Here is a 20,376-nt window from a genome sequence, read left to right as displayed (position 1 = left end):
CTGTAGTGCAAGCCTCACAACAGGCTAAGCAAAAAATAAACCTCCCACCCCCATTCCCCAAGTCAGAAGAAAGGACAGAAGCACTAGCCCTGTTTAGGTATATTAGGGCAGCCCCAATCCCTGGGTGACACAGCCCCACTCACAGAGGTCTCCAAAGCAGAGAATGGTTCTCCCCCTGGGTTAAGAGGCCTGAAGCACAGCCAGCTATTTCAGTGACCTGGTTCTCCCATTTGATCCCTTGGGTAGGGGCTTAAGGTAAGCATGGATGGGACATGAGGCTTCGTTTTGATTTTCTTACCCTGCCCTGAAGGATCCCACGAGTGCTACAGGGAAGTCAAAATGCCTGCTGTTGCCAGCTAAGGTCACAGCTGGCTGGGTGTCTGTGTGTGTGGAAGTGGGGCCCTGACTTAGGGAGAAGGATCCTGCAATGGCACTTTGCCAGAAGGGGCTTCTCATCTGGCATTAGCTCTTTCAGGACTGTAGACTGAGCTCAGAGTTTTTCAAGTGTTCAGAGCTTTTTTCCTTATGCATTAATCTTACAACTCTGGAAGACAGTACAGTTGTCCCAGTAGTGGGGTGATGAAGTGGGGGCTAAAGATTTGTGGGTTTCTCAAGACTGTCTAATGTGGAAATTTGAAACAGAAATCTCCCAATTTATATTTTTATCCATTAGAAATTATAATGGCTCTCCTTTCCATTCCTAAATATTCTCAATATACTTGGGGGTGGGGGAGGGAGGGAAGAGTCACTAGAATATATAAGGAATAACATGCTGGAAAAAAATTGAAAAACTTACCAGAGGCCTGGGAATTGGCTTTTGAGGTTTTTTGGAGCCTAATTTTTTCATGGCATTGTAGTATTTCTTCTGTTCTTCTGTCATAAAGATATCCTGACCTCCAAAGTAAAGGGGGAGGGGGGAAGAAGAAGAAGCTGGTTACAATCCATTCAACTTTGCTTGAAGATTATGGTGCATCTGAAATGGGCAGGCTTTTCTCAATACTCTGTGTGGCAAACAAACTGTACCATCTCTAGAAATAATTGTCTCACAGAGTTAGTTTCTATTTAGTTCTGCTGTAGGAACGTCTAAGTCAATCTAGTGCCCACCAGATCACAAACTACAATTCTCATCAGCCACAGAGCTAATGGTGATGATGCCTGAGAATGTGAGGAGATGTAATCCGACGCATCAGTTTAGGGAAGGCTGCTGTAGAGCAAAGGTTCAGTTCAGAAGTTTAAATTGTAATGCAGTCACTGTTTGAAATGAAAAGGCATGAGAGACTTATCGAACAGCAAATCATTTGTGTGAAGTAAATCTGTTGTGTGTTTACTGGTTAACTTTCTATGGGGCATGGCTGAAGAAGTCAAAATGAAAACACTTATATGAAGCGATACTAAGATTTAGCTTTTATATTTAGTCTATAATGCCTCTTTCACTCATTAATGTCATCTCATGATAACTGCAGTTCCGGTGTCGATGAAGAGTCTCAGTCATCCAGGTGGACTTGTCTGTAGGTTGAGTCATGGCAACTGAATGTCCTTCTTTTTGGCTGAAACGTTTCACTGCTTGTCCAAGCAGCTTCTTCAGTCTGGGACCAAACTGAAGGAGCTGCTTGGACAAGCAGCGAAACCTTTCAACCAAAAAGAAAGACATCCAGTTGCCATGACTCAACCTACAGCGCAGTTCCAATGGCTGACTTGCATGTGTGAATCTGCCTTTAACCATTTAAATTTTGGTTTAGCAGCAAGATTTGGGAGAGTCCAGAGGTTATTAGTTGATAATTCAGTAGGCATCCTAGATAGGGGGTATTTTCCTCTCTTCTCATTCTTCCCTGTATGTGCTAGAAAATCTGAAAAGTTGACCTATCTTTTTCTTTTGCTGATTGAAGTTGTCAATAATAACACCAATGAAGAGATTCAAGGTGAAGAAGGATCCAAAGATGATGAAGATGACAAAGTAGATATACATGTAGATGTTGTCCTCATACTTGGGCTGCTCTTCTTGCTATGAGCAAAGACGAAATAATTACATACACACACACACACACCACCGACATGTACATGAGAAAATTTAATCTAACAAATCACAATGTACAGTATTCTGTTCTGAAGCATGCAACTTTGTGCAGAAAAATAATGAGAAATAATGGGCAAGAGACATTATAGGCAGAGATAAGAGAAAAAGAAAAGGAAATCTACCTACATCGCATTTACACCAACACCATTCACTATGCCACCGCATACCTTTCTATTCTTGCAAACCACCCTCACTGCTACAATATCCATGCACCACTTTATACGCTGACTTTTGTTCTTTAAACCCTTCACTTCTTCTGAGATCTCATTAACTCCACCCACCTACAACTTTCTCGGCCTCCCTTTCTCTTCACCCATTCACTTTTCCTTCCTATATTTCTTCTGAGTTTTGATCCTTATTCGTTCTCTCTATATAATCCACATGCCTCACATTCTTGTTTTGTACCATTCACTTATTTTTGTATTACATTTATATTCATTCGGCACCCATTTGTTCTTGACTGTATCTCTTGTTCTATCACACATACTTTTTGGGTAACCATTCTCACTGCATTCAAATTATTTTTACATTTCTCCTATTTTAACCCAAACTTACTTGCATCTAACAAATAGAGCAGTTTAAATATTTTTGCTTCTGGTTAAATTCACACATCTAATAAAGAATTATATGATTAAATGATTTCCTCTTCTGGGAGATCATTTTAATTTACGCATTATGCAAAACCTAACGATTGGAAAAGTTGCCCTTTGATTCAAAGCCTCATAGGGATCCATAAGGTACATAAATCCCCTTAAGGAGGAGAATTCCCTGTTCACTCTGAAATTAATACTGAGCCCATTGCTGAATATTTGTGCACAAAACAGATCAGGTCCTGTACACAGAAGATGCAGCTAACACCTGACAGGGGGCCAATTTTTTACTTTCCCTTGAGATGATTAGCAGTCTTTCTTTCTCACATAAAATAATAAAGTCACTCTTGCTTCTAAGTCCCAGCAGATGGTAGCATCTGGCTCACCTTGTCTGGGCTCAGAAGCTGAATCAAGCTTGGTTAGTATGTGGATGAAAGACCATCAGGGAAATCAGAGCTGTGGGTTAGACCAGGAAGTTGAACAAAATATCCCAGAATAAGGCAATAGCAAATCACTTCTATATGGTTGCCAAGCAAGCTACATGGTTGTGTCTGTGCAATGATCAAGGACTGATCTCAATTTGAGGGTATCTACTCCTTGTTTTAAAAGCAGTGATAGAATAACAGCGACATTACCCTTCTAGAATCTACTGCTGCATACATTATGTCCATCCAGCCTTTGAAGGTAGCCTATGGAAAAAGCACACTTCTTTTAAAGAGGAGGAACAAGCAAAGTGGGGTAACAGTAGCACAAAGCAACATGAATAGCCAACATTTATTTTTTCACTTACTTACAAACAAGATCTTAAACACCGTATTTGCTTTTAATTAGCCCTGTGAATACTTATTCACTACATTTTTATCTTGTTCTAAATACCCAAGAGGTATACAGCTACCTTTCCACAAGTTTTTCTTACAGGTCTGCTTCTCAGCAGGTGACTTGGCTGCTCCTTTGCTGTCTAGTGATGATGGAAAATGCCGGCCAAGCCAGGTGGAATGTCATACTGCTGATGAGGGATTTCGTTTTTCTCTTATGTACGGGCATCCATGGAGGGGGCCAAAGAGGCAGATGATGCACGTAACTGCAGTATCTGGGTAGTTGCATAATTGTGGAGTCCCTGGTGCTGTCTGAGCTTGGTTGGTTGCTTGGAGACATTTCATTACCCATCATCAGTGCATAATGATTGTTACCTAGTTGGATAATGAAATGTCTGCAAGCAACCAACCAAGCTCAGACAGCACCAGGGACTCCACAGTTCAACCCTGAGCTACAGATAGTCTCTTCTATTGGAATTATGTAATTGTGGTTTGTTACAGACACTGGTGCAGTCATGGAGAATATGAGATTAGGGAACACTTAAACCTGTTTCCTCTTAACATTCTGTGTTTCATTTTAGATACTTGTTACTAACTGATTTTAGGGGAGGTGATGTTTCAGTCACTACAAAATGCATGTATTAACAATCAATAATCAATCTCTACAGTATCTGTTTTTTTTAGTATAAATCCGAGACCTGTGCATATTTTAAATTGGTACTTGGAATTTCTCTAGGCAAATGAGTAATAGCAAGAGTTCTTTCCTAAAATGTTAAAGTTCAGACAACAGTGTTTCAAAAATTATTTTAAAAAATATTTTAGAAAAATCAGTTTGGGTCCAGAGGATGTTGGATGTTAGACTGTATACACAGAAATGAGAGTTCAGATGGAACTGACAGACAGAGTTAATTTTACTCTATGACTTTGACAACTCTGCAATATTAATTACAGCAGACCCAATTTGAAATACCCAATATTGTCCTTAAATTACAGTTTAATCTAATAATTGAGAATAGCGGCATGCACTGGTGGAGCTACGGTACAGTAATTCATCCTTCAGAGGGATGTGTCCATCAGCATTTGAATAGTTCTTAAAATGTCTTTTAGATTATTGTGTTGAAGGGTTTTAAAGCAAACAATGTATGTGAAATCACTAACTAACTAAATAACTAATAACTAACTAACAAACTAACTAAATCACCAATCACTAACCTACCACATATGCTGTGTTTTACCACCCACTCAAGATACAACACCTTGTTACTTGGCAGCAGCCATTCTAACAGATTGCAGTGCAGAATGAGAGAAGAGAAGCAGGCTGTCTTCCCGACGTTCACTCTTAAATGTCAGTTGTTAAAACCCAAAAACTAAAGTGAAAAGGGACTCTACTGCTTAGAATATATTCAAGCTAGAAGAAGGAACCCAGCCTTATATGTTCTAGAAGCAACATGGAATTAAGAATTCTTAAGAAAGCATTATGCCACTCCTCCCCTCAAAGCTAATTACCAGTTACTTAGCTCAGACTACAGGAACTCCTCATCATTGATGTCCTTGCTGCTTCCATCTCCTTCAGTGCTTAAAATAATAAACTGCTCTTAAACCCTGTCTAACAAAGGGGATGCAAGTGAAAATAACTAGATTCTTTCCCATCCTTTGATATTAATTATTCTAAAAATTAAAATTAGCTCTTGATTGGCCCCTTATAATCTCTATACAGTAAAAAAGAGAGAACGTTTTGCTGATCCACCTGAATAAGGGAAAGGATACATGGGATTCACACAAGGAAAACATTTTAGGATTTCAACATTTTGGTGATTATCATATGTAATATGAGTCAAGCAACAAATATAGAACTTACAACTTGTAGAAGGGCCAGGTACCCTGCACCAACATTGTCAAAATTAATCTTTACATTCTTCCACCGAATCTCTGTTCCATTAGGATCCATCAGCTTCTCACAGTCTGTCTTGTTGTTGACCACTTCTATCTCAAATTGAGACTCAGACGACTCATTAAAGCAGTAATGATACTTCCCAGCAAAAAGATTAACCCCCATAATGCTGAAAATCAGCCAAAAAATAAGGCAGACCAACAGCACATTCATAATGGATGGTATAGCACCCACCAAGGCATTCACAACCACCTGTATTGGAAGGGAGAGGAAGGAAGAGAGAGTTTCAGTACAGAAAACACGATGACTTAGGTTTTACAAGCAAACCATCCATATGTCTAGTTTTAGTAAGGGGAACAGAAAGCAAGGCTAGTCCCATAACACTCATCTTAATGCAAAAAGAAGCATGTGTCTATCTCCAATCATTTTGTTTTAAAAAAACTTTTTATTAAACAATTTATCCAAACAAATATTGGCAATTAACTTTATTTCTTTTGTCATTCAATAACTAGTTGATAAAGAAAAAATAAGACTGTGAAAAGGAGGAGGCACCTGTCTTGATAATGACATGAGTCCAGCTGAGTCTAAGTCAGAATCATATTTCTGGAATCAGACACATGTAAATGATCTCAGCCAACAACCATTCCCCATTTTAAAACCAGACTCATAAATTTATAGGCCCTGGTTCTCCTACTCCCATGAAGATATATGAGGAAATTTAGCCACAGATTTCAAATGGGAGTAGGAAAGGGTACCAAACTTGTTCTAAGACTTAGTGGTAGCTCAGTATAAAACTAGTCAGGACTATATATTCTTTAATAAGCAAGGCCAGAAGTGTCCCAAGAGCTGAGCATGCATATTTGCAAGCTCAAAAAGAAAAGCCATATTCCCTTCTCTGCTCCACATCAATGTCTTACAGAGTTTCTCTCCTTCCTTCCTTCCTTTCCTTCCTTCCTTCCTTCGTATAATTTTTGGATTCAGGGAATGTACTCATAAGTCACTATTTCTATTCTTTCAAAAGTGATACCTTCAGTCTTAAATAGATATTTTAGACTGTCTTTTAATAACATTTTCCCTGTCCCCATGTTTAAACAGAAGTGAAGACACACCTCATGGTCTAACAATAAATTTCTCTTTTGGCTCTGAAAGTGAAAATTAAAGGTATCATTCTGAATGTATAATTCCACAGATCAAGAAGCTATTAATATACCTATCGCACCATTAATTCTTAAGAGAGAAAGGGCTATATGGTAGGGCTGTGCACATCCTCCCAAAGAGGTACTTGGAAACACGCAGAAACAAATATTAAGCACTTATTTTGAAGATGTTAAGAAGACCTCAAGCAATTTTTCAGGCTCCTACAGCTGCTTTGAAAGCTGTCCCTCACATTTCTCTACTTGAGTGTGAATGCAGAGCTACTTGTTCCATTATTTTGCCAGCAATGATCACACTTTAGAATGATTTGCAGAGATCTAGTAGTTGGCATCCTTTGTTTCCTTCAGCATTAATTTCTATCATGACATCTATTTTTAGGCAATAATATTTCTTTTAAAAGAAATGCCACACTAGACTTTTTCACGACAAACTCCTGAAAAAATGGGAGAGCTAGGCATATCTCCCTACTTCAGAATCCAGCCTTCCAGCTCTCATAGTGAAGATGAACCTATCTCTCCTACTCTGGATGTCTGAGAAAAATGATGTTTCTGTGTTGAGGACCTTCCTGCAAGAGAAGGGTCAACAGGGCCCGCTCTTCCATGGAAGAATTCTGCACAGAGTGCTTCCCAATGAGTGGACATCAGGAAAGTGTTTCTAATGCAAGGTCAGGATGCATGTCAGAAGCAGGAATTAGGTCTCATGGCACTGTAATCTCCCCGTCCTCTTCTTTCAGCTGTGCCCCTGGGGTGGAGGCAAGTGTCAGGCGAACTTCCTCCAGTCAAAAAGCCTCATCTACTTTCTGCTGATTATTTACTTAAATGTCAACAGATGGCACTATTATTTTACGTAAGTATTACAGTGGTGACATACAGCATAATTTGTGTTTAGATGGATTATTCTCTGCAAAAGTTAGGCATTATATGAAGCAGAACTTCTAAAAATCACTGCAACCAACAGTCCATCACCTGTCAAAACTTACATAAGCCATTAAGCTCAACATCTTCAGCCTATATTTCAGATACTATATTTCAGAGTCAAACCTCAAAAGTTTCATTCTTTATTCCTGAGATAGTAATGTGGGAGAATGGAAACCAAGTAAAGTTATTGGCCAAACTATTCTGACTTGACACTATGTTGCATTTTGATTTGCTCTGTGTTTGTCTTGAATAACAGAACCAAATGTATCTCTTATTTTTCTAGTCTTTCACTTAACAATGTAACCAGTATGCACATTATTTAAACAAATTATCAAAACCATTGCAAACTATCATGAGAAAGGGAACATGGCTTTTGTGTGACAACTGTATATTAGAAATAGTAAAGTAGGGCATGCATGTTTCATAGCAATATGTTAACCCCCTTCCCCAAATATAACAAGTTGAAGGTATTTTTAAAAATATAAGTTGTTGGGCTATAGAGAAAAGCAAAGAACTATATTTAATGCTCTTTAGGAAAATTATTTTGGTTATTTTTTTCATTTTCACTGAAGTCGGTTTGTACTGATGGCAAAAAGAATATAAAGGCTGAATAATCAGGAGTAATAATACGAATGGGAAAATGTTGCAAAATAGCCCATTTAGATAAAGGCTTTTCATAGAGTTTGCTTTGCTAAACTATATATAGCCAAAACACAAATAATAACAGAAAACTCTTTTACTCTATATGGGTTTAAATAACTTATTACTGGCTTTAAAATTCCTAACAGAAAAGAGCCATTCTCTGTTAGAAAGACGCTGGGAAACAAATGGTTCAAGTTAGGTTAGCTAAAATTTCTGATAATTTATGTTACATTACTTTCATTAGAAACCTCTAGTTTCTCTCTGAACCATTTTTGCCTTAGGTTCAGAAGGAAGATCTATAATAAAAGTAGCTCTCTGTTGAGTTTTATTTTTTAAAGTAACATTTGTACAGGTCAGAACAAATGACCTGTACAGGTCAGAGCAAATGTCAATCATACCTAAAGTAAATTCCGCTGAATTTGTTCAAGGTCTAACACTATACTGCAGTTCTGAACATATTTACCACTACAGAGTAAGCCTACCAAAACCAGTGGCACTTATTTCAACATAAACATGAATAAGGTTGTTCTGTTAAGCTAGTTCTGCTTGATGCCTAGACTGACAAACTCAAAACTGAAGTGAGAACTGGACATGATCTAAAGCATTTTGAAATCCCATTGAAACGAATGGTCGTCCTACAACCATCACTTTCTTAGGATTAGCCACAATTTATTACACAGTTATACTGTATATCCAGGTCTCAAAATATTGCATATTGTTTCCCCATGTGAATAACTCCTCCCCCTCTGCATATTTGTCCTTAGCATGGGGAGAAAGTTAAACAAGGATGCTCTTTTTGCCCCAGTTACACACACACAGGGAGATATGCTGTAAGAGACAACATCCAATCTCCATGTAAAACCAAACTGATGGAATTTTAGCAATGTAATTTAGTACACATAATGTGTGTTATACCCACTTCAATGTGTTTTTGGAGTAGGCATAATATGTAATTTCAGGATAATATCAAATCTGAATTGAAACTTTCAACTAAACAAAGATCTCTGTAGAGCTTGAGCTAATGACTAATAGTCCCTGACATTATTTTTCCTTAGGATTTGTTTTGAGCACAGATGTTTTCAGATCTTTGAATGAGGGTTGAAGCTCTTCTCTGCAACCTCTCCTATTTTTCATTCTATCAATGCTGTTCTAATTAAGAGATTGTATTAGAATACACCACACATACAGCCCAATCCTATGCATTCAGAAGGGCTTATTCCTTAATAAATCTTTAAAACTTTTATCTTTTTTATATGCCAAGCATTACAAAAAATAAAATTGGCAATTTCCTTTAAAACATGGATAATTTCAGTCTCTGCAATAATGGCATATTGTAATAATTGCTAGAAGGTTAAGGTTCTATGCTTTGCTTGTGATTTGTTGCTAGCATCACAGTGATAGGAGAGAGTGGAGGGGGGGCATAAAGCATGTAAACGGGGAAACGTAAAAGAGGGAGAAAAGCTGAGCTATCGGTCAAGGCTGCCAGTCGCGATTGGACTGGACTGAGAACAACGAGGTGCAAATGACAGGAATTAAACCAGAAATCTTTTCCTTGGGGGAGCACTACATTCCTCCCACATCCAGCCCTTTTCTACAATCCTGAATACTCCCCCAAACGAGGCAGTAGCAACTTGAAAAACAACCATTGTGTTTTGATCTCCTTCGATTCATCTTTGGTCATAACTTTTGGGGATGGGAGAAGGAAAACTTGAGGCAGTTCAAATTCTGATTCTTTGCACCTGGTGATTCTCCCTATCCCAGATTTACAGCCAGAAATGCCCCCTTGAATGCTACAGGTATTAAAAGCCAGGCCAAAAAAGAACAGCCAAGTGCCAACAGAGAATCTACAAATGACATGTGGTTTGGGCCAATAATGAGGCAGCTTAATATATCTCCCTTTTTTTCTATTAATACATTATTGTTGCTGTTATTATTGTTGTAATCAGCATCAAATAAAAAAAGGGAGAACTGTGCAGCAGGGTGATGGTGAATCATAAACAGAGGGAGGTGATCACGTCAGCAGCTGCATCATGATTCTGTTTGTTACGTCTTTCTACCAGTTTGATCAGTTCTAGCATGCTTTTAAAAAAAAACCCATAATCCACAGGCATGCAGAAGGATCAGCTCGCTAATGGAGTCTTACCCTCATCCCCTCAAATCGGGACAACGCTCTTAAAGGCCTCAAGGCTCTGAGTGTCCTAAGGGACTTAATGGCACCTAGTTCCGAGTAGCCCAGGGCATTAGCTATAAGGCTGACTAAAGAGACCTACACAGAAAACAGGAAAAGAAAGGAAAAAGAAAAAGAAAAAAGAAGAGGTTCCAGACTGTTAGCATAAATCCCCTGGCACTGGCAGCACATTCATCCCCCACGTTGGACTGCAGGCCCACTCCTCCCCCATTTACAGTGACACCGGAGAAGGCATGGCCAGCAGCTGCCTATAGCACTTCACTGAAAGGACCTGGAAGGAAATAGTGCAGTTGAGAGAGGCAGAAATACAAAACAAAAGAGGAAAAATAAGTGAGAGAGAGAGAGAGAGAGGAAGAGAAAGAGAGGCACGGACACACACGCACAGACGGAAACAGGGTCTGTTGGAGATTAGGAGCCCAAACGGATGACAAGAACCTTACCCTCGCCCTCTTAACAGTCTGCAGGATCCCAGCAGCTCCCATTAAATTAAGCCAGACAAATTTTTAAAGGACCTATGAGAAAGAATACAGATAAATACACACACTGCACAAACCACCTTAGTTCTCTCATTCGGGTGGGGATGGGGAGGTGGGAATGGCCCACGGATATGGCATCACAAAATTGAGAGGAAAACAAGTCTCTAGCTCCCCACGTTTCTCCTTTGAAAAAGCAGTTTGTCTCTTAAGAGCACACAACTTAGTGTCAGAGCAGAGCTTTTTGCTCTTTGCTGAGATGCTGTGTTAAAATCCAGCTGCTGTATTACATGGAAGGGGGGGGGGTTCATATCTGTCGCCTGTTTCCTGGTGCAGGGAGGAGGAGGCACAGAACAACAGTTTCAGTCTGAAGAAGCTGGAGGCCAGCTAGTGGGGAAAGCGGCTTCTTCTTATTCTCATGACAGCACTGTATTGCACTGCTGGTAAGGACTAGGTCCTTTCCTCATATTAGGAGGTTAATAAGGTACAGGGCAATCATCACATATGAATTCCCCACCTCAGGCTTCCAAATTCTGGTACCATCCATATGAGCTCTGCTACAAGCTTATTGCCCATGGCCAGGATGATAGGTGGCTGGGCCCAGCTGGAGGACGCTGTACTCTTTAATGCAGTGTGCATTGCATTGGAATGCAATATGCTAGCTTCTTGCCATTGTTCATACTTGCTAGGACTGATGAGAATTGGGGTTCAGCAACATCTAAATTGGAGTTCAGCATAGGATGCCCATTCCTGTCCTAATGTCTGAGAATGCATTCTGGGGGCCAGTCCACAAATTACCAGGGGCAGCATGGCTGCTGCTTCCAGGAGCTGGCTCCCATTTTGCATTGGTGGCTCTGGAATACACGCAAATGATGTGACCAGGCCCAAGATGTGGCTGCTTCCTACTTTAGACTATCAAGATGCTGTGGCCTCTTTTTAAATGAAGACTCCATAAATAATTACACACACACACACACACACACACTACACTGTTGTGTGAGAGCCTACGTGATGTAGTGGTTAAGGTGCTGGACTAGGAATGGGGACACCCAGATTCTAGTCCTTTCCTAGACATGGAAGCTGGCTAGGTGACTTTGGGCCAGTCACCCTCTCTCAGCAATAGATTGGGGAGTAGAAAAACTTTTATCTACCGACCTGCACTGGAGCAGGATAGATTACAGGTCCATAACCTGCAACAAAGAGCCCTTCAGTATGCAGTGAATTGATTTGGAATAATAATAATAATAATAATAATACTGTGGTGTCTTGCACAGCACCTAAGCTTTTGCAGTAACATAAAGTGGAAGTATGGATAAACTAGGACTAAATTTTACTTCTCTCTCTCTCTCCCCCTCCCTTTTGGTACATGTTGTAGGATGTACTGCAGGTATATACACAGGAATTTCAGTACTATCTTCGAGAGAAATATTTTCACTTATGCCTCCTTAAAACATCTCGTCTTCATTTTAAAACTTAACATTCTATAGGTAACCCATGCTTTATTGGAGAGTCTTTTAAAAAATATTAATTTTAATTAACACATGTTAAATAAACTCACTGTGTGTGTGTTGCATGGCCTAATAAATATGTTACATCAATCCAATCAATCAATCAATCAATCAATCAATCAATCAATCAAATGGAATAGTACTGCCTGGAATACTTCAAAAGAGAGGACACTACTTTTAAGCAACTGCCTAAGAACTAAAGTTAAGGACACTATTTTTTTCAGGGCTGACAACCAGATTGGGGAATCGTATGTTGAAACTGAAAGCATAGTAATATATTTTGATCCAGCTGGGAGAAGCAACTGGTTGTCCCACATTTTCAGGAGTCATGCCCAGAGACTCTGTTTGTCCATTGTAGGGTTGGCCCTCTGGAATGGCTCCCATGAGGTGCGTTTAGCCCCAACCTTGGCCCCCTTCCCGAAGCTTCTTAAAACAAGGCTGTTCCAGAAAGCATTTGGGGACTGAAACCAGTTGTCCTTCAGAGTTTAGGTTTGTCTGTTTTGACTTCTGGTTTTATTTTATAACATTTTCATTGTTATTGCTATTTTTCTTTTATGCTGGGAGCTCCAGAGAGTCTGTGTAGGATTGTGGTGGGGCATAAGTGTGATAAATAAATAAATATGAGGTAGGCAACATGGGTCTGTCCCTAGATCCCTCCATTGTTGTTCACCCTACTCTTGTCCAGATGGACTTCCAACTGCTATGTCCAACATGGAAGCTATTTTTTGAATAAGCAGGTCTCCTATGACAGCTATTTTGTCAGTATATCCACTGCATGTTTTCAAAATGCCAAATGTTTCCCTGGTCCAAAAGCACATCTATTTCTGTATTGGTTAAGGAAATGATGGATGGACTCTGTAAGTTGTTGACGAAGGAGCACTAGAGTACCTGAACTAAAGGGAGGGTGGGTACTATGTTAACGTTGTAAGAACTTTTGAGGACCTAATGATTGAAAAGTGGGAATAAGTCAATGAATAAAAGCCAGTGATTGTAAACTTATAAAGATATAAGCTTAAAATAAATGAATCCAGAAATATAATTTGAAAAAGTATCAGTGTTGGGAAAAAAGTCTGCAAAATGTCTAATTTAAAAAAGTAATCCTATTTTTAAAATGGCAGACAATCCGTAATTGTATTTCAACAATATTTTGCCCCATCCATGCAAAAGCACTGAAAGGTAAAATATCTCAATAGACTATTGTAAGTATGGTAAAATATTCCTTTAATATGACATACCCCCAAATAAGAGTCAGTGAACACAATGCAACTTACTTCTAAGTAGAAATGAATATGATCGTACTTTAAATTTCATTGATTTCAATGAAAGAATAAACACATATGCCTAATCTGGAATTCAGCAGATGGAACTGACTTCAGATTTTGACTAACATGACTGAAAACTTGTCTTTTAACCAATCTTGAATGAATGCTGAGGGTGTGGAGCAGAATTACTCCAGCTGCAGCATATTCAATTGTTTCATGTCCCTTCCTTCATTACTCTCTTAAGCAAGGAGAAATTGATGAAGAAATGTCATTTTCTAGAGTATCCTCCTCCGTAGATTCCCATAGATGAGAATGTTTCCTGTCTCAGCAATTACCATATAGATCTCAGCAGGAAGAAGCTTCTTCTGTTTCTTGACAGAGGCTAACAGGGCAATGCACGTTTTAAAAATGTTTTGGAAGAAGTTATTTTGGTTTCAGTTCCTCTCTGCTATTCATTAAAGCAACTGGACTTTTTGCAGACATCTCCAACACACTGAAAAAAAATGGTCTGGATGTCTTATGCGTTTCAGGAACTTGAATAGGTGAGATAATGGCATTTTTTTTCCAGGATGACCGTCATGATTGCATGATCGAAGCCCCAGTCCTTTGTTTGTGTGAGACACTGACACATGTGCAAGGAGTTGAGGTTTCGATCATGCAGTTATAACTACCATCTTGATCTTTTTGTCTCCCCTCCAGATGCCTCTGAAGGTATACAAAAGTCCCTCTGAATACTAGACATTACAGGTAAATAACTGTTAATCAAGAACATGTATTGGGCTGAATGTAGATAGATCGTATTTTGAAAAACACTACTAATTCAAAATTAGGGGTAAACACAATATCAAAATTTGTCTAACAGAACAAGTCCATGTATGTTTGCTCAACAGTAAGTCCCACTGTGTTCAATGAGCCTTGCTCTCTAGCAAGTGTGCTTAGGATCACAATTTTTAGAACAATACTGGTGGATATTGGCTTTGTTTTTCCAGAAAGATAGGAATTAACATGATCTTGCACTGCACTTATGGTTTGCATTTGTAGGTAGGAAGAGTAATACAGGAGTCAAAAACGAAATTTTATAAAAATCTGGATTTTGGAGCTTAAAGGTCCCTCTTGGAGAAAAAATACAGTAGGGAAAGTACAGTTATACTAAAGAGATGATTCTTCCCCAACACAGACAGACATTCAACATTGATTTTTTTTAAAAAAGACCTAGGATATATTTCCCTGAACCTTGAAACACTAGACTAACTAGAAACATATTATTTACCCAGGGATATAATGTTAGTTTTCAGAAGATACATTCAGATATATATTTGATATTTTGGTATTGGACTAACGGTAATCACATTTTTTTTCTAAAGAATGAAACAAAAACTAGAACAGTACAGTGCAGTACAGTAGTAACAGACTATACTGAAGGAGATGTAGGTGAGGGAACAAATGCACAAAGATACTCAACGTCTTTGGAAATCTGAAGAGAACGAGAAAAGAAAATTGCCCCCAAATCTCAGAAATATTATTGTTCATCGTGTTTCCCATCAACAATCCAGCTTCAAATCATGCAGACTTTTAAAAGATTTTTGAAGTCTTTTTACCTAAGAGTAGGATGGACTTTTGTTTTAAAAGATCCAGCTCAACTTCATTTTGCTTCTGTCCAAAATTTAAAAACATTTAATGCACTCTTTTGTAAATTTTGTGTCATTTAAACAACAACAACCACACTGCATACCATCTGTATACCATTAAGGCCCAGAAAATTAGGGCGCTATCAAAAAATATTGCATCACTTTCAGGTCTTCTATTCCACAAAAAAGAGCAAGTTAATAAATAATATAGGTGGAAATTCCCATTACTTGAAGCAAACAAGTACTCTGAAAGCCAAAGTACATTAAATTAGAATGTCAAAATTAGGTATAGAAATGGAAGATATATGCATGAGTGCAAGTATATGTTTAGTTTGCCATTTGGATCCCAGTCTCTTCAAGGGTAAGTTGTGACCAGAAAAAGACAACAGTAATGTAGAGAGTCTTGTGTGGCGCAGAGGGGTAGGTGGCAATATTGCAACTGAAACTCTCCCCACGACCTGAAGTTGGATTCTCGGGTAGCCGGCTCAGGTCATCCTTCCGAGGTCAGTAAAATGAGCACCCGGCTTGCTGGGGAAGGCGATGGCAAACCACCCCGCTCTATAGTCTGCCAAGAAAAGGTTGCGAAAATGGCATCCCTCCAAAGGGTCAGACGTGACTTGGGGCTTGCACAGGGGACCTTTCACCTTTTACAACGTAGAGTGGCTTTGGGAATGTTAGATTAAATATTAGACATAGATTTGTAACTATTCATAATCTGTCCCCCTCTTATATGGTATGCAGATATTAAGAGATCAGTTAGATACTGCCCAACGTAGAGACTATTTTCTCTATGCTGGCTGGGGAATTCTGCGAGTTGAGTCCACACATCTTAAAGTTGCCAAGGTTGAGAAACACTGATCTAATGGATGCTCCAGCTCTCCATTTAATTCTTGACAGTGAAAGGAGCAAAGCTTCTGTACTGGGAAGTAAAGGAAAGCGAACATCCCTTCCAGCCAGCACAACGAAATATGTGTAGCAACATAGTTGAGCATCTTTCGAAGTCAGAACCAAACTTTATTACAGGTCACTGACCCAGATTTCATTAAAAAAAGTCATTTAAAAAATCCTTATCTTACAATACCTACAAGTGGAGAAGAGTTTGAAGGGAAGGCCACACCGTTCAAGATATGCTAAAATAAACCGGGGGGTGGGGGGGAGAAGCACTGAATAGGCAGTCACTGATACCTTCTCTAGTGGCATTGAAAGAGACTGTGTTACTCACCGAGGACCCTATTTCTTGAGGAGAAGGAAACATTATATACTTGCAGTGGTGCACACCTGTCCTTCACTCTTGACCAAGATTGATTTTGAATGCTGAGCCTTTCAATTTTCCCAATTCTCTTTTTTTTCTATATTTTATTTTATGAGTAAGACAGCCCTATTGAGTTCTAAGTATTTCTGTCTGTTGTACCATTCCCTGATTCTTTGTTTCTTTGTTTGAAATTTTTGATGGAGGAAGAATTCATGCACCTTATGAGAGTAATAGAAATAAGACTGCTTTGCACTTCTGTTGGTTTCTATGTTTCTTTACTATATCTGTGGCATTTTCTCAAGTTCATTCACCATTCAAATCTTAGTGAAAAAGTAGACCTGAAAATGAAACATGGAAAAACTCCTCAACCAATTAACATTTGGGGTTGTGAAGAGCTAGAATGGAAACAACAGAAGGTTTTGCCTCAGCAAAGATTTAGAAAGAAACAAGAGTAACATTGCTAGCACTTATTCATTTAGACAGAAGGACAACCTCAGATCTTCAGGAAAGCAGTGCACTGATGCCAAAAGCAAAAAGATACCTACTGCTACAATGAGGAAATCCAACCAACACCAGGCATTCGTGAAGAATTTCACAAATCCATAGGCACACCACTTCAACAACATTTCAAGGATAAAGATGTAGGTGAAGACTTTGTCAGCGTATTCCAAGACAGTCCGTATTGTCTTTCTCTGTTCTATGTAAATATCCTCAAAGGCCTAAGAAACAACAGGACAATAATTGTTATTACATCTTAGTCCTGGCATTGGAGTGAGCTACAAAGGTGTTTTGTTTTGTTTTGATACAGGTACTTCTGGAAGATGCTGTCGTAGCTGAATTTGGTTTACACATATATATTTATTTGTGATCTCTCAGCATTTAATTAACAGCTCGGAGCACATATAGGGAGGCAAAAGAGCTACGTTCACATGTTTGGAGCCCAATTACTACCACGTTTTCCTTGCTAAAATCAAACATTACAACATTGGTCCAGTTTGACTTATGTGAGCAGATCTTCTTCTCCTTATATTCACGCTGCCTGGTCTTGAGGAGTGACCAATACTGGCAGAGGAAAGAATACTCTGTTGTTTTCAGATAGGGATTTTGAGTGTGTAATTCTCATGCTTTTTGGCCATGCATGAATGGTCATTTAGTATTTATTGCATTTACATAATGCATCTGAGACAAAATTAAGCGCTCCAGGCCTCGCCATGAACATGAGATACCGCTGCAAGGGGAGAGCAAGACAATCCTTCACTAAGGGCCCTCCCAACCTCAGTACAAGCTCCTAGTGACTTTAACAGCAATATCCTAAAAATCAATCGAATGTATTAGTACAAAATCCCTCCCACAGTCAGTACTGTAGTAGCTTTAGTGAGGCGTGATTTTCATTTTAAATGTGCCAAGGAGGAATAATTCCCTATGATCCAACTGTGGCACCTCCTGCAGCTGCTACCTAACTTTTTCTCCCCCCCGCCCAAAAAAGAAGGTATATGCACCCAGTCTGACTAGCAAAATATAATATTGCTCACCAAAGCTCCACTGCTTAGCAAGATCATGAAGATAATGAAGGTTTCAAACCAGTTATGTTCCACAATGAGAAAACATGTCTTTCTTAAGTTCCACCAAGATTTGCCTAGTCCATCTTCGATGCTGACTTGGCAGCACTTGAACCGTTGCACACAGCCTGCAAAGGTAAAATCAGCTTTGTTATTAGTTTTGTTACAGAAAACAATCCCAAGGGTCAGACGTTATCCTACAGTAAGGTATTATCCCATTATTCATGAATTCATTCCAAAATGTGGACAATTAAAATTAACATTGAGTCCCAAAGTATTTTGCAGCTGAACAAATCCCTGGAGTTATGCAAGTCTTATAGCTAAATCTCAAACCTCTAAGACCATTCCATCCAAAGCAAACAAGATAGTAATTCAGTAAAATAATATAGTAAAATGTTGCTATAAACCTAAGAAGCATCGTGAGTTTCAGATCAGTTGGTTAAACAATAACCTTGCACCTTCCTAATAATGGCATTTTAGAGATTGGTTGAATATTTTATATTAGTATGATTTCAGGTTCTGTTCAATTTGTTACACTTGCCCTTCCCCACAAATGGGATGAATCAGGCCTCTAGCCATTGAGCAACTGTGGGTAGGAGGAGGATGTGCACAGAATTGAAAGGCCAAGAACAGAACTGTAAACTTGATTCTTTGTTGTGGCCTCTGTGTATCACCCATATGAATGATACATCTATGCAAAACCTTTATCCTGATCATTCAGAGCTGAAGCAGATTGTATGTGGGAAGCACACTGCCAAATGTGCATGATTCTAGTCCCAGAAGGACTCACAGCTCATTCATCCCGTACAGTTCCTCTTCTACTATTATTACCAAAAACTCCAATTTCTGAAGTTCTCCAAGCCTGCTCACACAGCCCCAACCTCCAACCTTTATTCACCACTGTTGTGGTGATACAGTATTCAGTCCTGAGCAAATGAATCTTTCAGTCAGGCATTTTGAGAAGCCATTATTCACCAAGCCTTTCATAGAGGGTGTACCTGCCCACCACCATGTGATAAACCTGCCATGTAGCTCAATGTGTAACATATAGAGGCCATAGTGAAGAAAAAGTTCCTTGCCCATAACTATTATCCTTTGAACAGTTATTCCCACAAGCCAACCACCTTCTCTTTTTCAGTTGCTTGTGTTGGTAAGATTTTCCTGAAATTCCTGTGCTGCTGCTGCAGCAGTCTTAAGGAAATTAAGGCAAAAAGCAGGGACTGCACCCAAAAACATGTGCAGAAGAGAGTCGTATGAGCTGCCGTTTAAATTTCCATCAGTGACCCTAAACTGTATTATGATTTGGTTGGGGACTCTGAGGGAAATGAAAAATGATAGACGAGTGCTTCTGTCATGAGTACTGATGGTGAGCAGGAGGGGGCCTCTATCCAGGGGGGAAAATGCATGCGTAGCACTGAGGAGTTGAGCAGCCATTCAAAGAGACACAGATCAGACCCGCCTTGACTTTTGGGGTTTATCTGTCTGGCTTTTTCCCACGCTTCTTCAGTTTGTTAGGATTTTCTGTCTAATGTAGCAGTAATAAAGCACTAGAGACCTATTCCTTGTCTCAGCGTGGTTCCTGGCTGTTAGGACAGCTTCCCACTGTCCTGAGGGACTTTCGCCCCCCTCCCCCCCCATGTTCAGTATCACCTTCAGTGAAGCACGCATCAGGATCCAAGTACTCTTCTGGTGCTTCCACAGGAACCTCTTCTGCCTCTGGCTTTATATCTATGGTGCTCCCCTCTGATGAGCTTGTATCATCCAGCTTCTGGAATAAAAATGATAGCAAAGAACACACCACATTCTAAGTCAGGAGAGATTCTTTATAGAAACAAAAAAGACAAGGGGAAAACTGATAACATTTCACCTCTTGAAAAAGACATACTAACAGATTAACTAACTGAATGAAATATAAAGTACTGAATTGTTCCAGCCTTTCCCAACCTGGCAGATTCCACATGCCTCAGTATATCTTCCACTGTTGTCAGCCACTGCTGGCCATGGTGGGGGCAGTTATAGTCCAGTGCACCTGCAATGCATCAAACTGGGAGAGGCTGGATCTTACTGTATCATTCTACACAAGCACTGTTAGGATACCATGTGAGGCAAGCATAGCTAAACAGTTAAAGGAGGTTGGAAGTGAGTGGAAAAGGATACATCACTTGGTAAGTCTGACATCAACATTTAGGAAGATCCTTTGGCAAATCATAAAACAACAAATGTGTTAACACCTTAGAAAATGCCGTGATTACTAGAAGTCAGCATGGTTTGTCAAAAATAAGTCTTGTCAGACTCAACCTATTTCACTTTTTTGGCCAGGTGACTTCCTTAGTGGACACAATCTATCTTGCCTGTAGGACAGGATTTGATGAAGTGTCCCATGACATTCTGATTAGATGCATGTTTGTTTGGTGGATCTTCA

The 20,376-nt window shown here is 39.4% G+C and overlaps 2 protein-coding genes across 2 annotated transcripts in view; one reads left to right on the top strand and one right to left on the bottom strand.

The window, feature by feature from the left end:
• Positions 1 to 20,376, top strand: part of ATF1 (activating transcription factor 1) — a 364,083-nt gene that overhangs the window by 276,187 nt on the left and 67,520 nt on the right. The window lies entirely within an intron of this gene.
• Positions 1 to 20,376, bottom strand: part of SCN8A (sodium voltage-gated channel alpha subunit 8) — an 86,836-nt gene that overhangs the window by 4,328 nt on the left and 62,132 nt on the right. The window contains exons 17-24 of the mRNA XM_063293609.1: positions 19,605 to 19,722; positions 17,928 to 18,082; positions 16,941 to 17,114; positions 10,228 to 10,350; positions 5,338 to 5,622; positions 3,300 to 3,353; positions 1,865 to 2,002; positions 797 to 901 (exon numbers count right to left, since the gene is read on the bottom strand). Coding sequence (XP_063149679.1) covers positions 797 to 901; positions 1,865 to 2,002; positions 3,300 to 3,353; positions 5,338 to 5,622; positions 10,228 to 10,350; positions 16,941 to 17,114; positions 17,928 to 18,082; positions 19,605 to 19,722 — 1,152 coding nt within the window. The remainder of the gene's footprint in view (positions 1 to 796; positions 902 to 1,864; positions 2,003 to 3,299; positions 3,354 to 5,337; positions 5,623 to 10,227; positions 10,351 to 16,940; positions 17,115 to 17,927; positions 18,083 to 19,604; positions 19,723 to 20,376) is intronic.

Source organism: Candoia aspera, chromosome 2, assembly GCF_035149785.1.
Source record: "Candoia aspera isolate rCanAsp1 chromosome 2, rCanAsp1.hap2, whole genome shotgun sequence".
Taxonomy (NCBI): domain Eukaryota; kingdom Metazoa; phylum Chordata; class Lepidosauria; order Squamata; family Boidae; genus Candoia; species Candoia aspera.
Note: the sequence above shows the minus strand (reverse complement) of the source record. Positions and strands in the feature narration are given on the sequence as shown.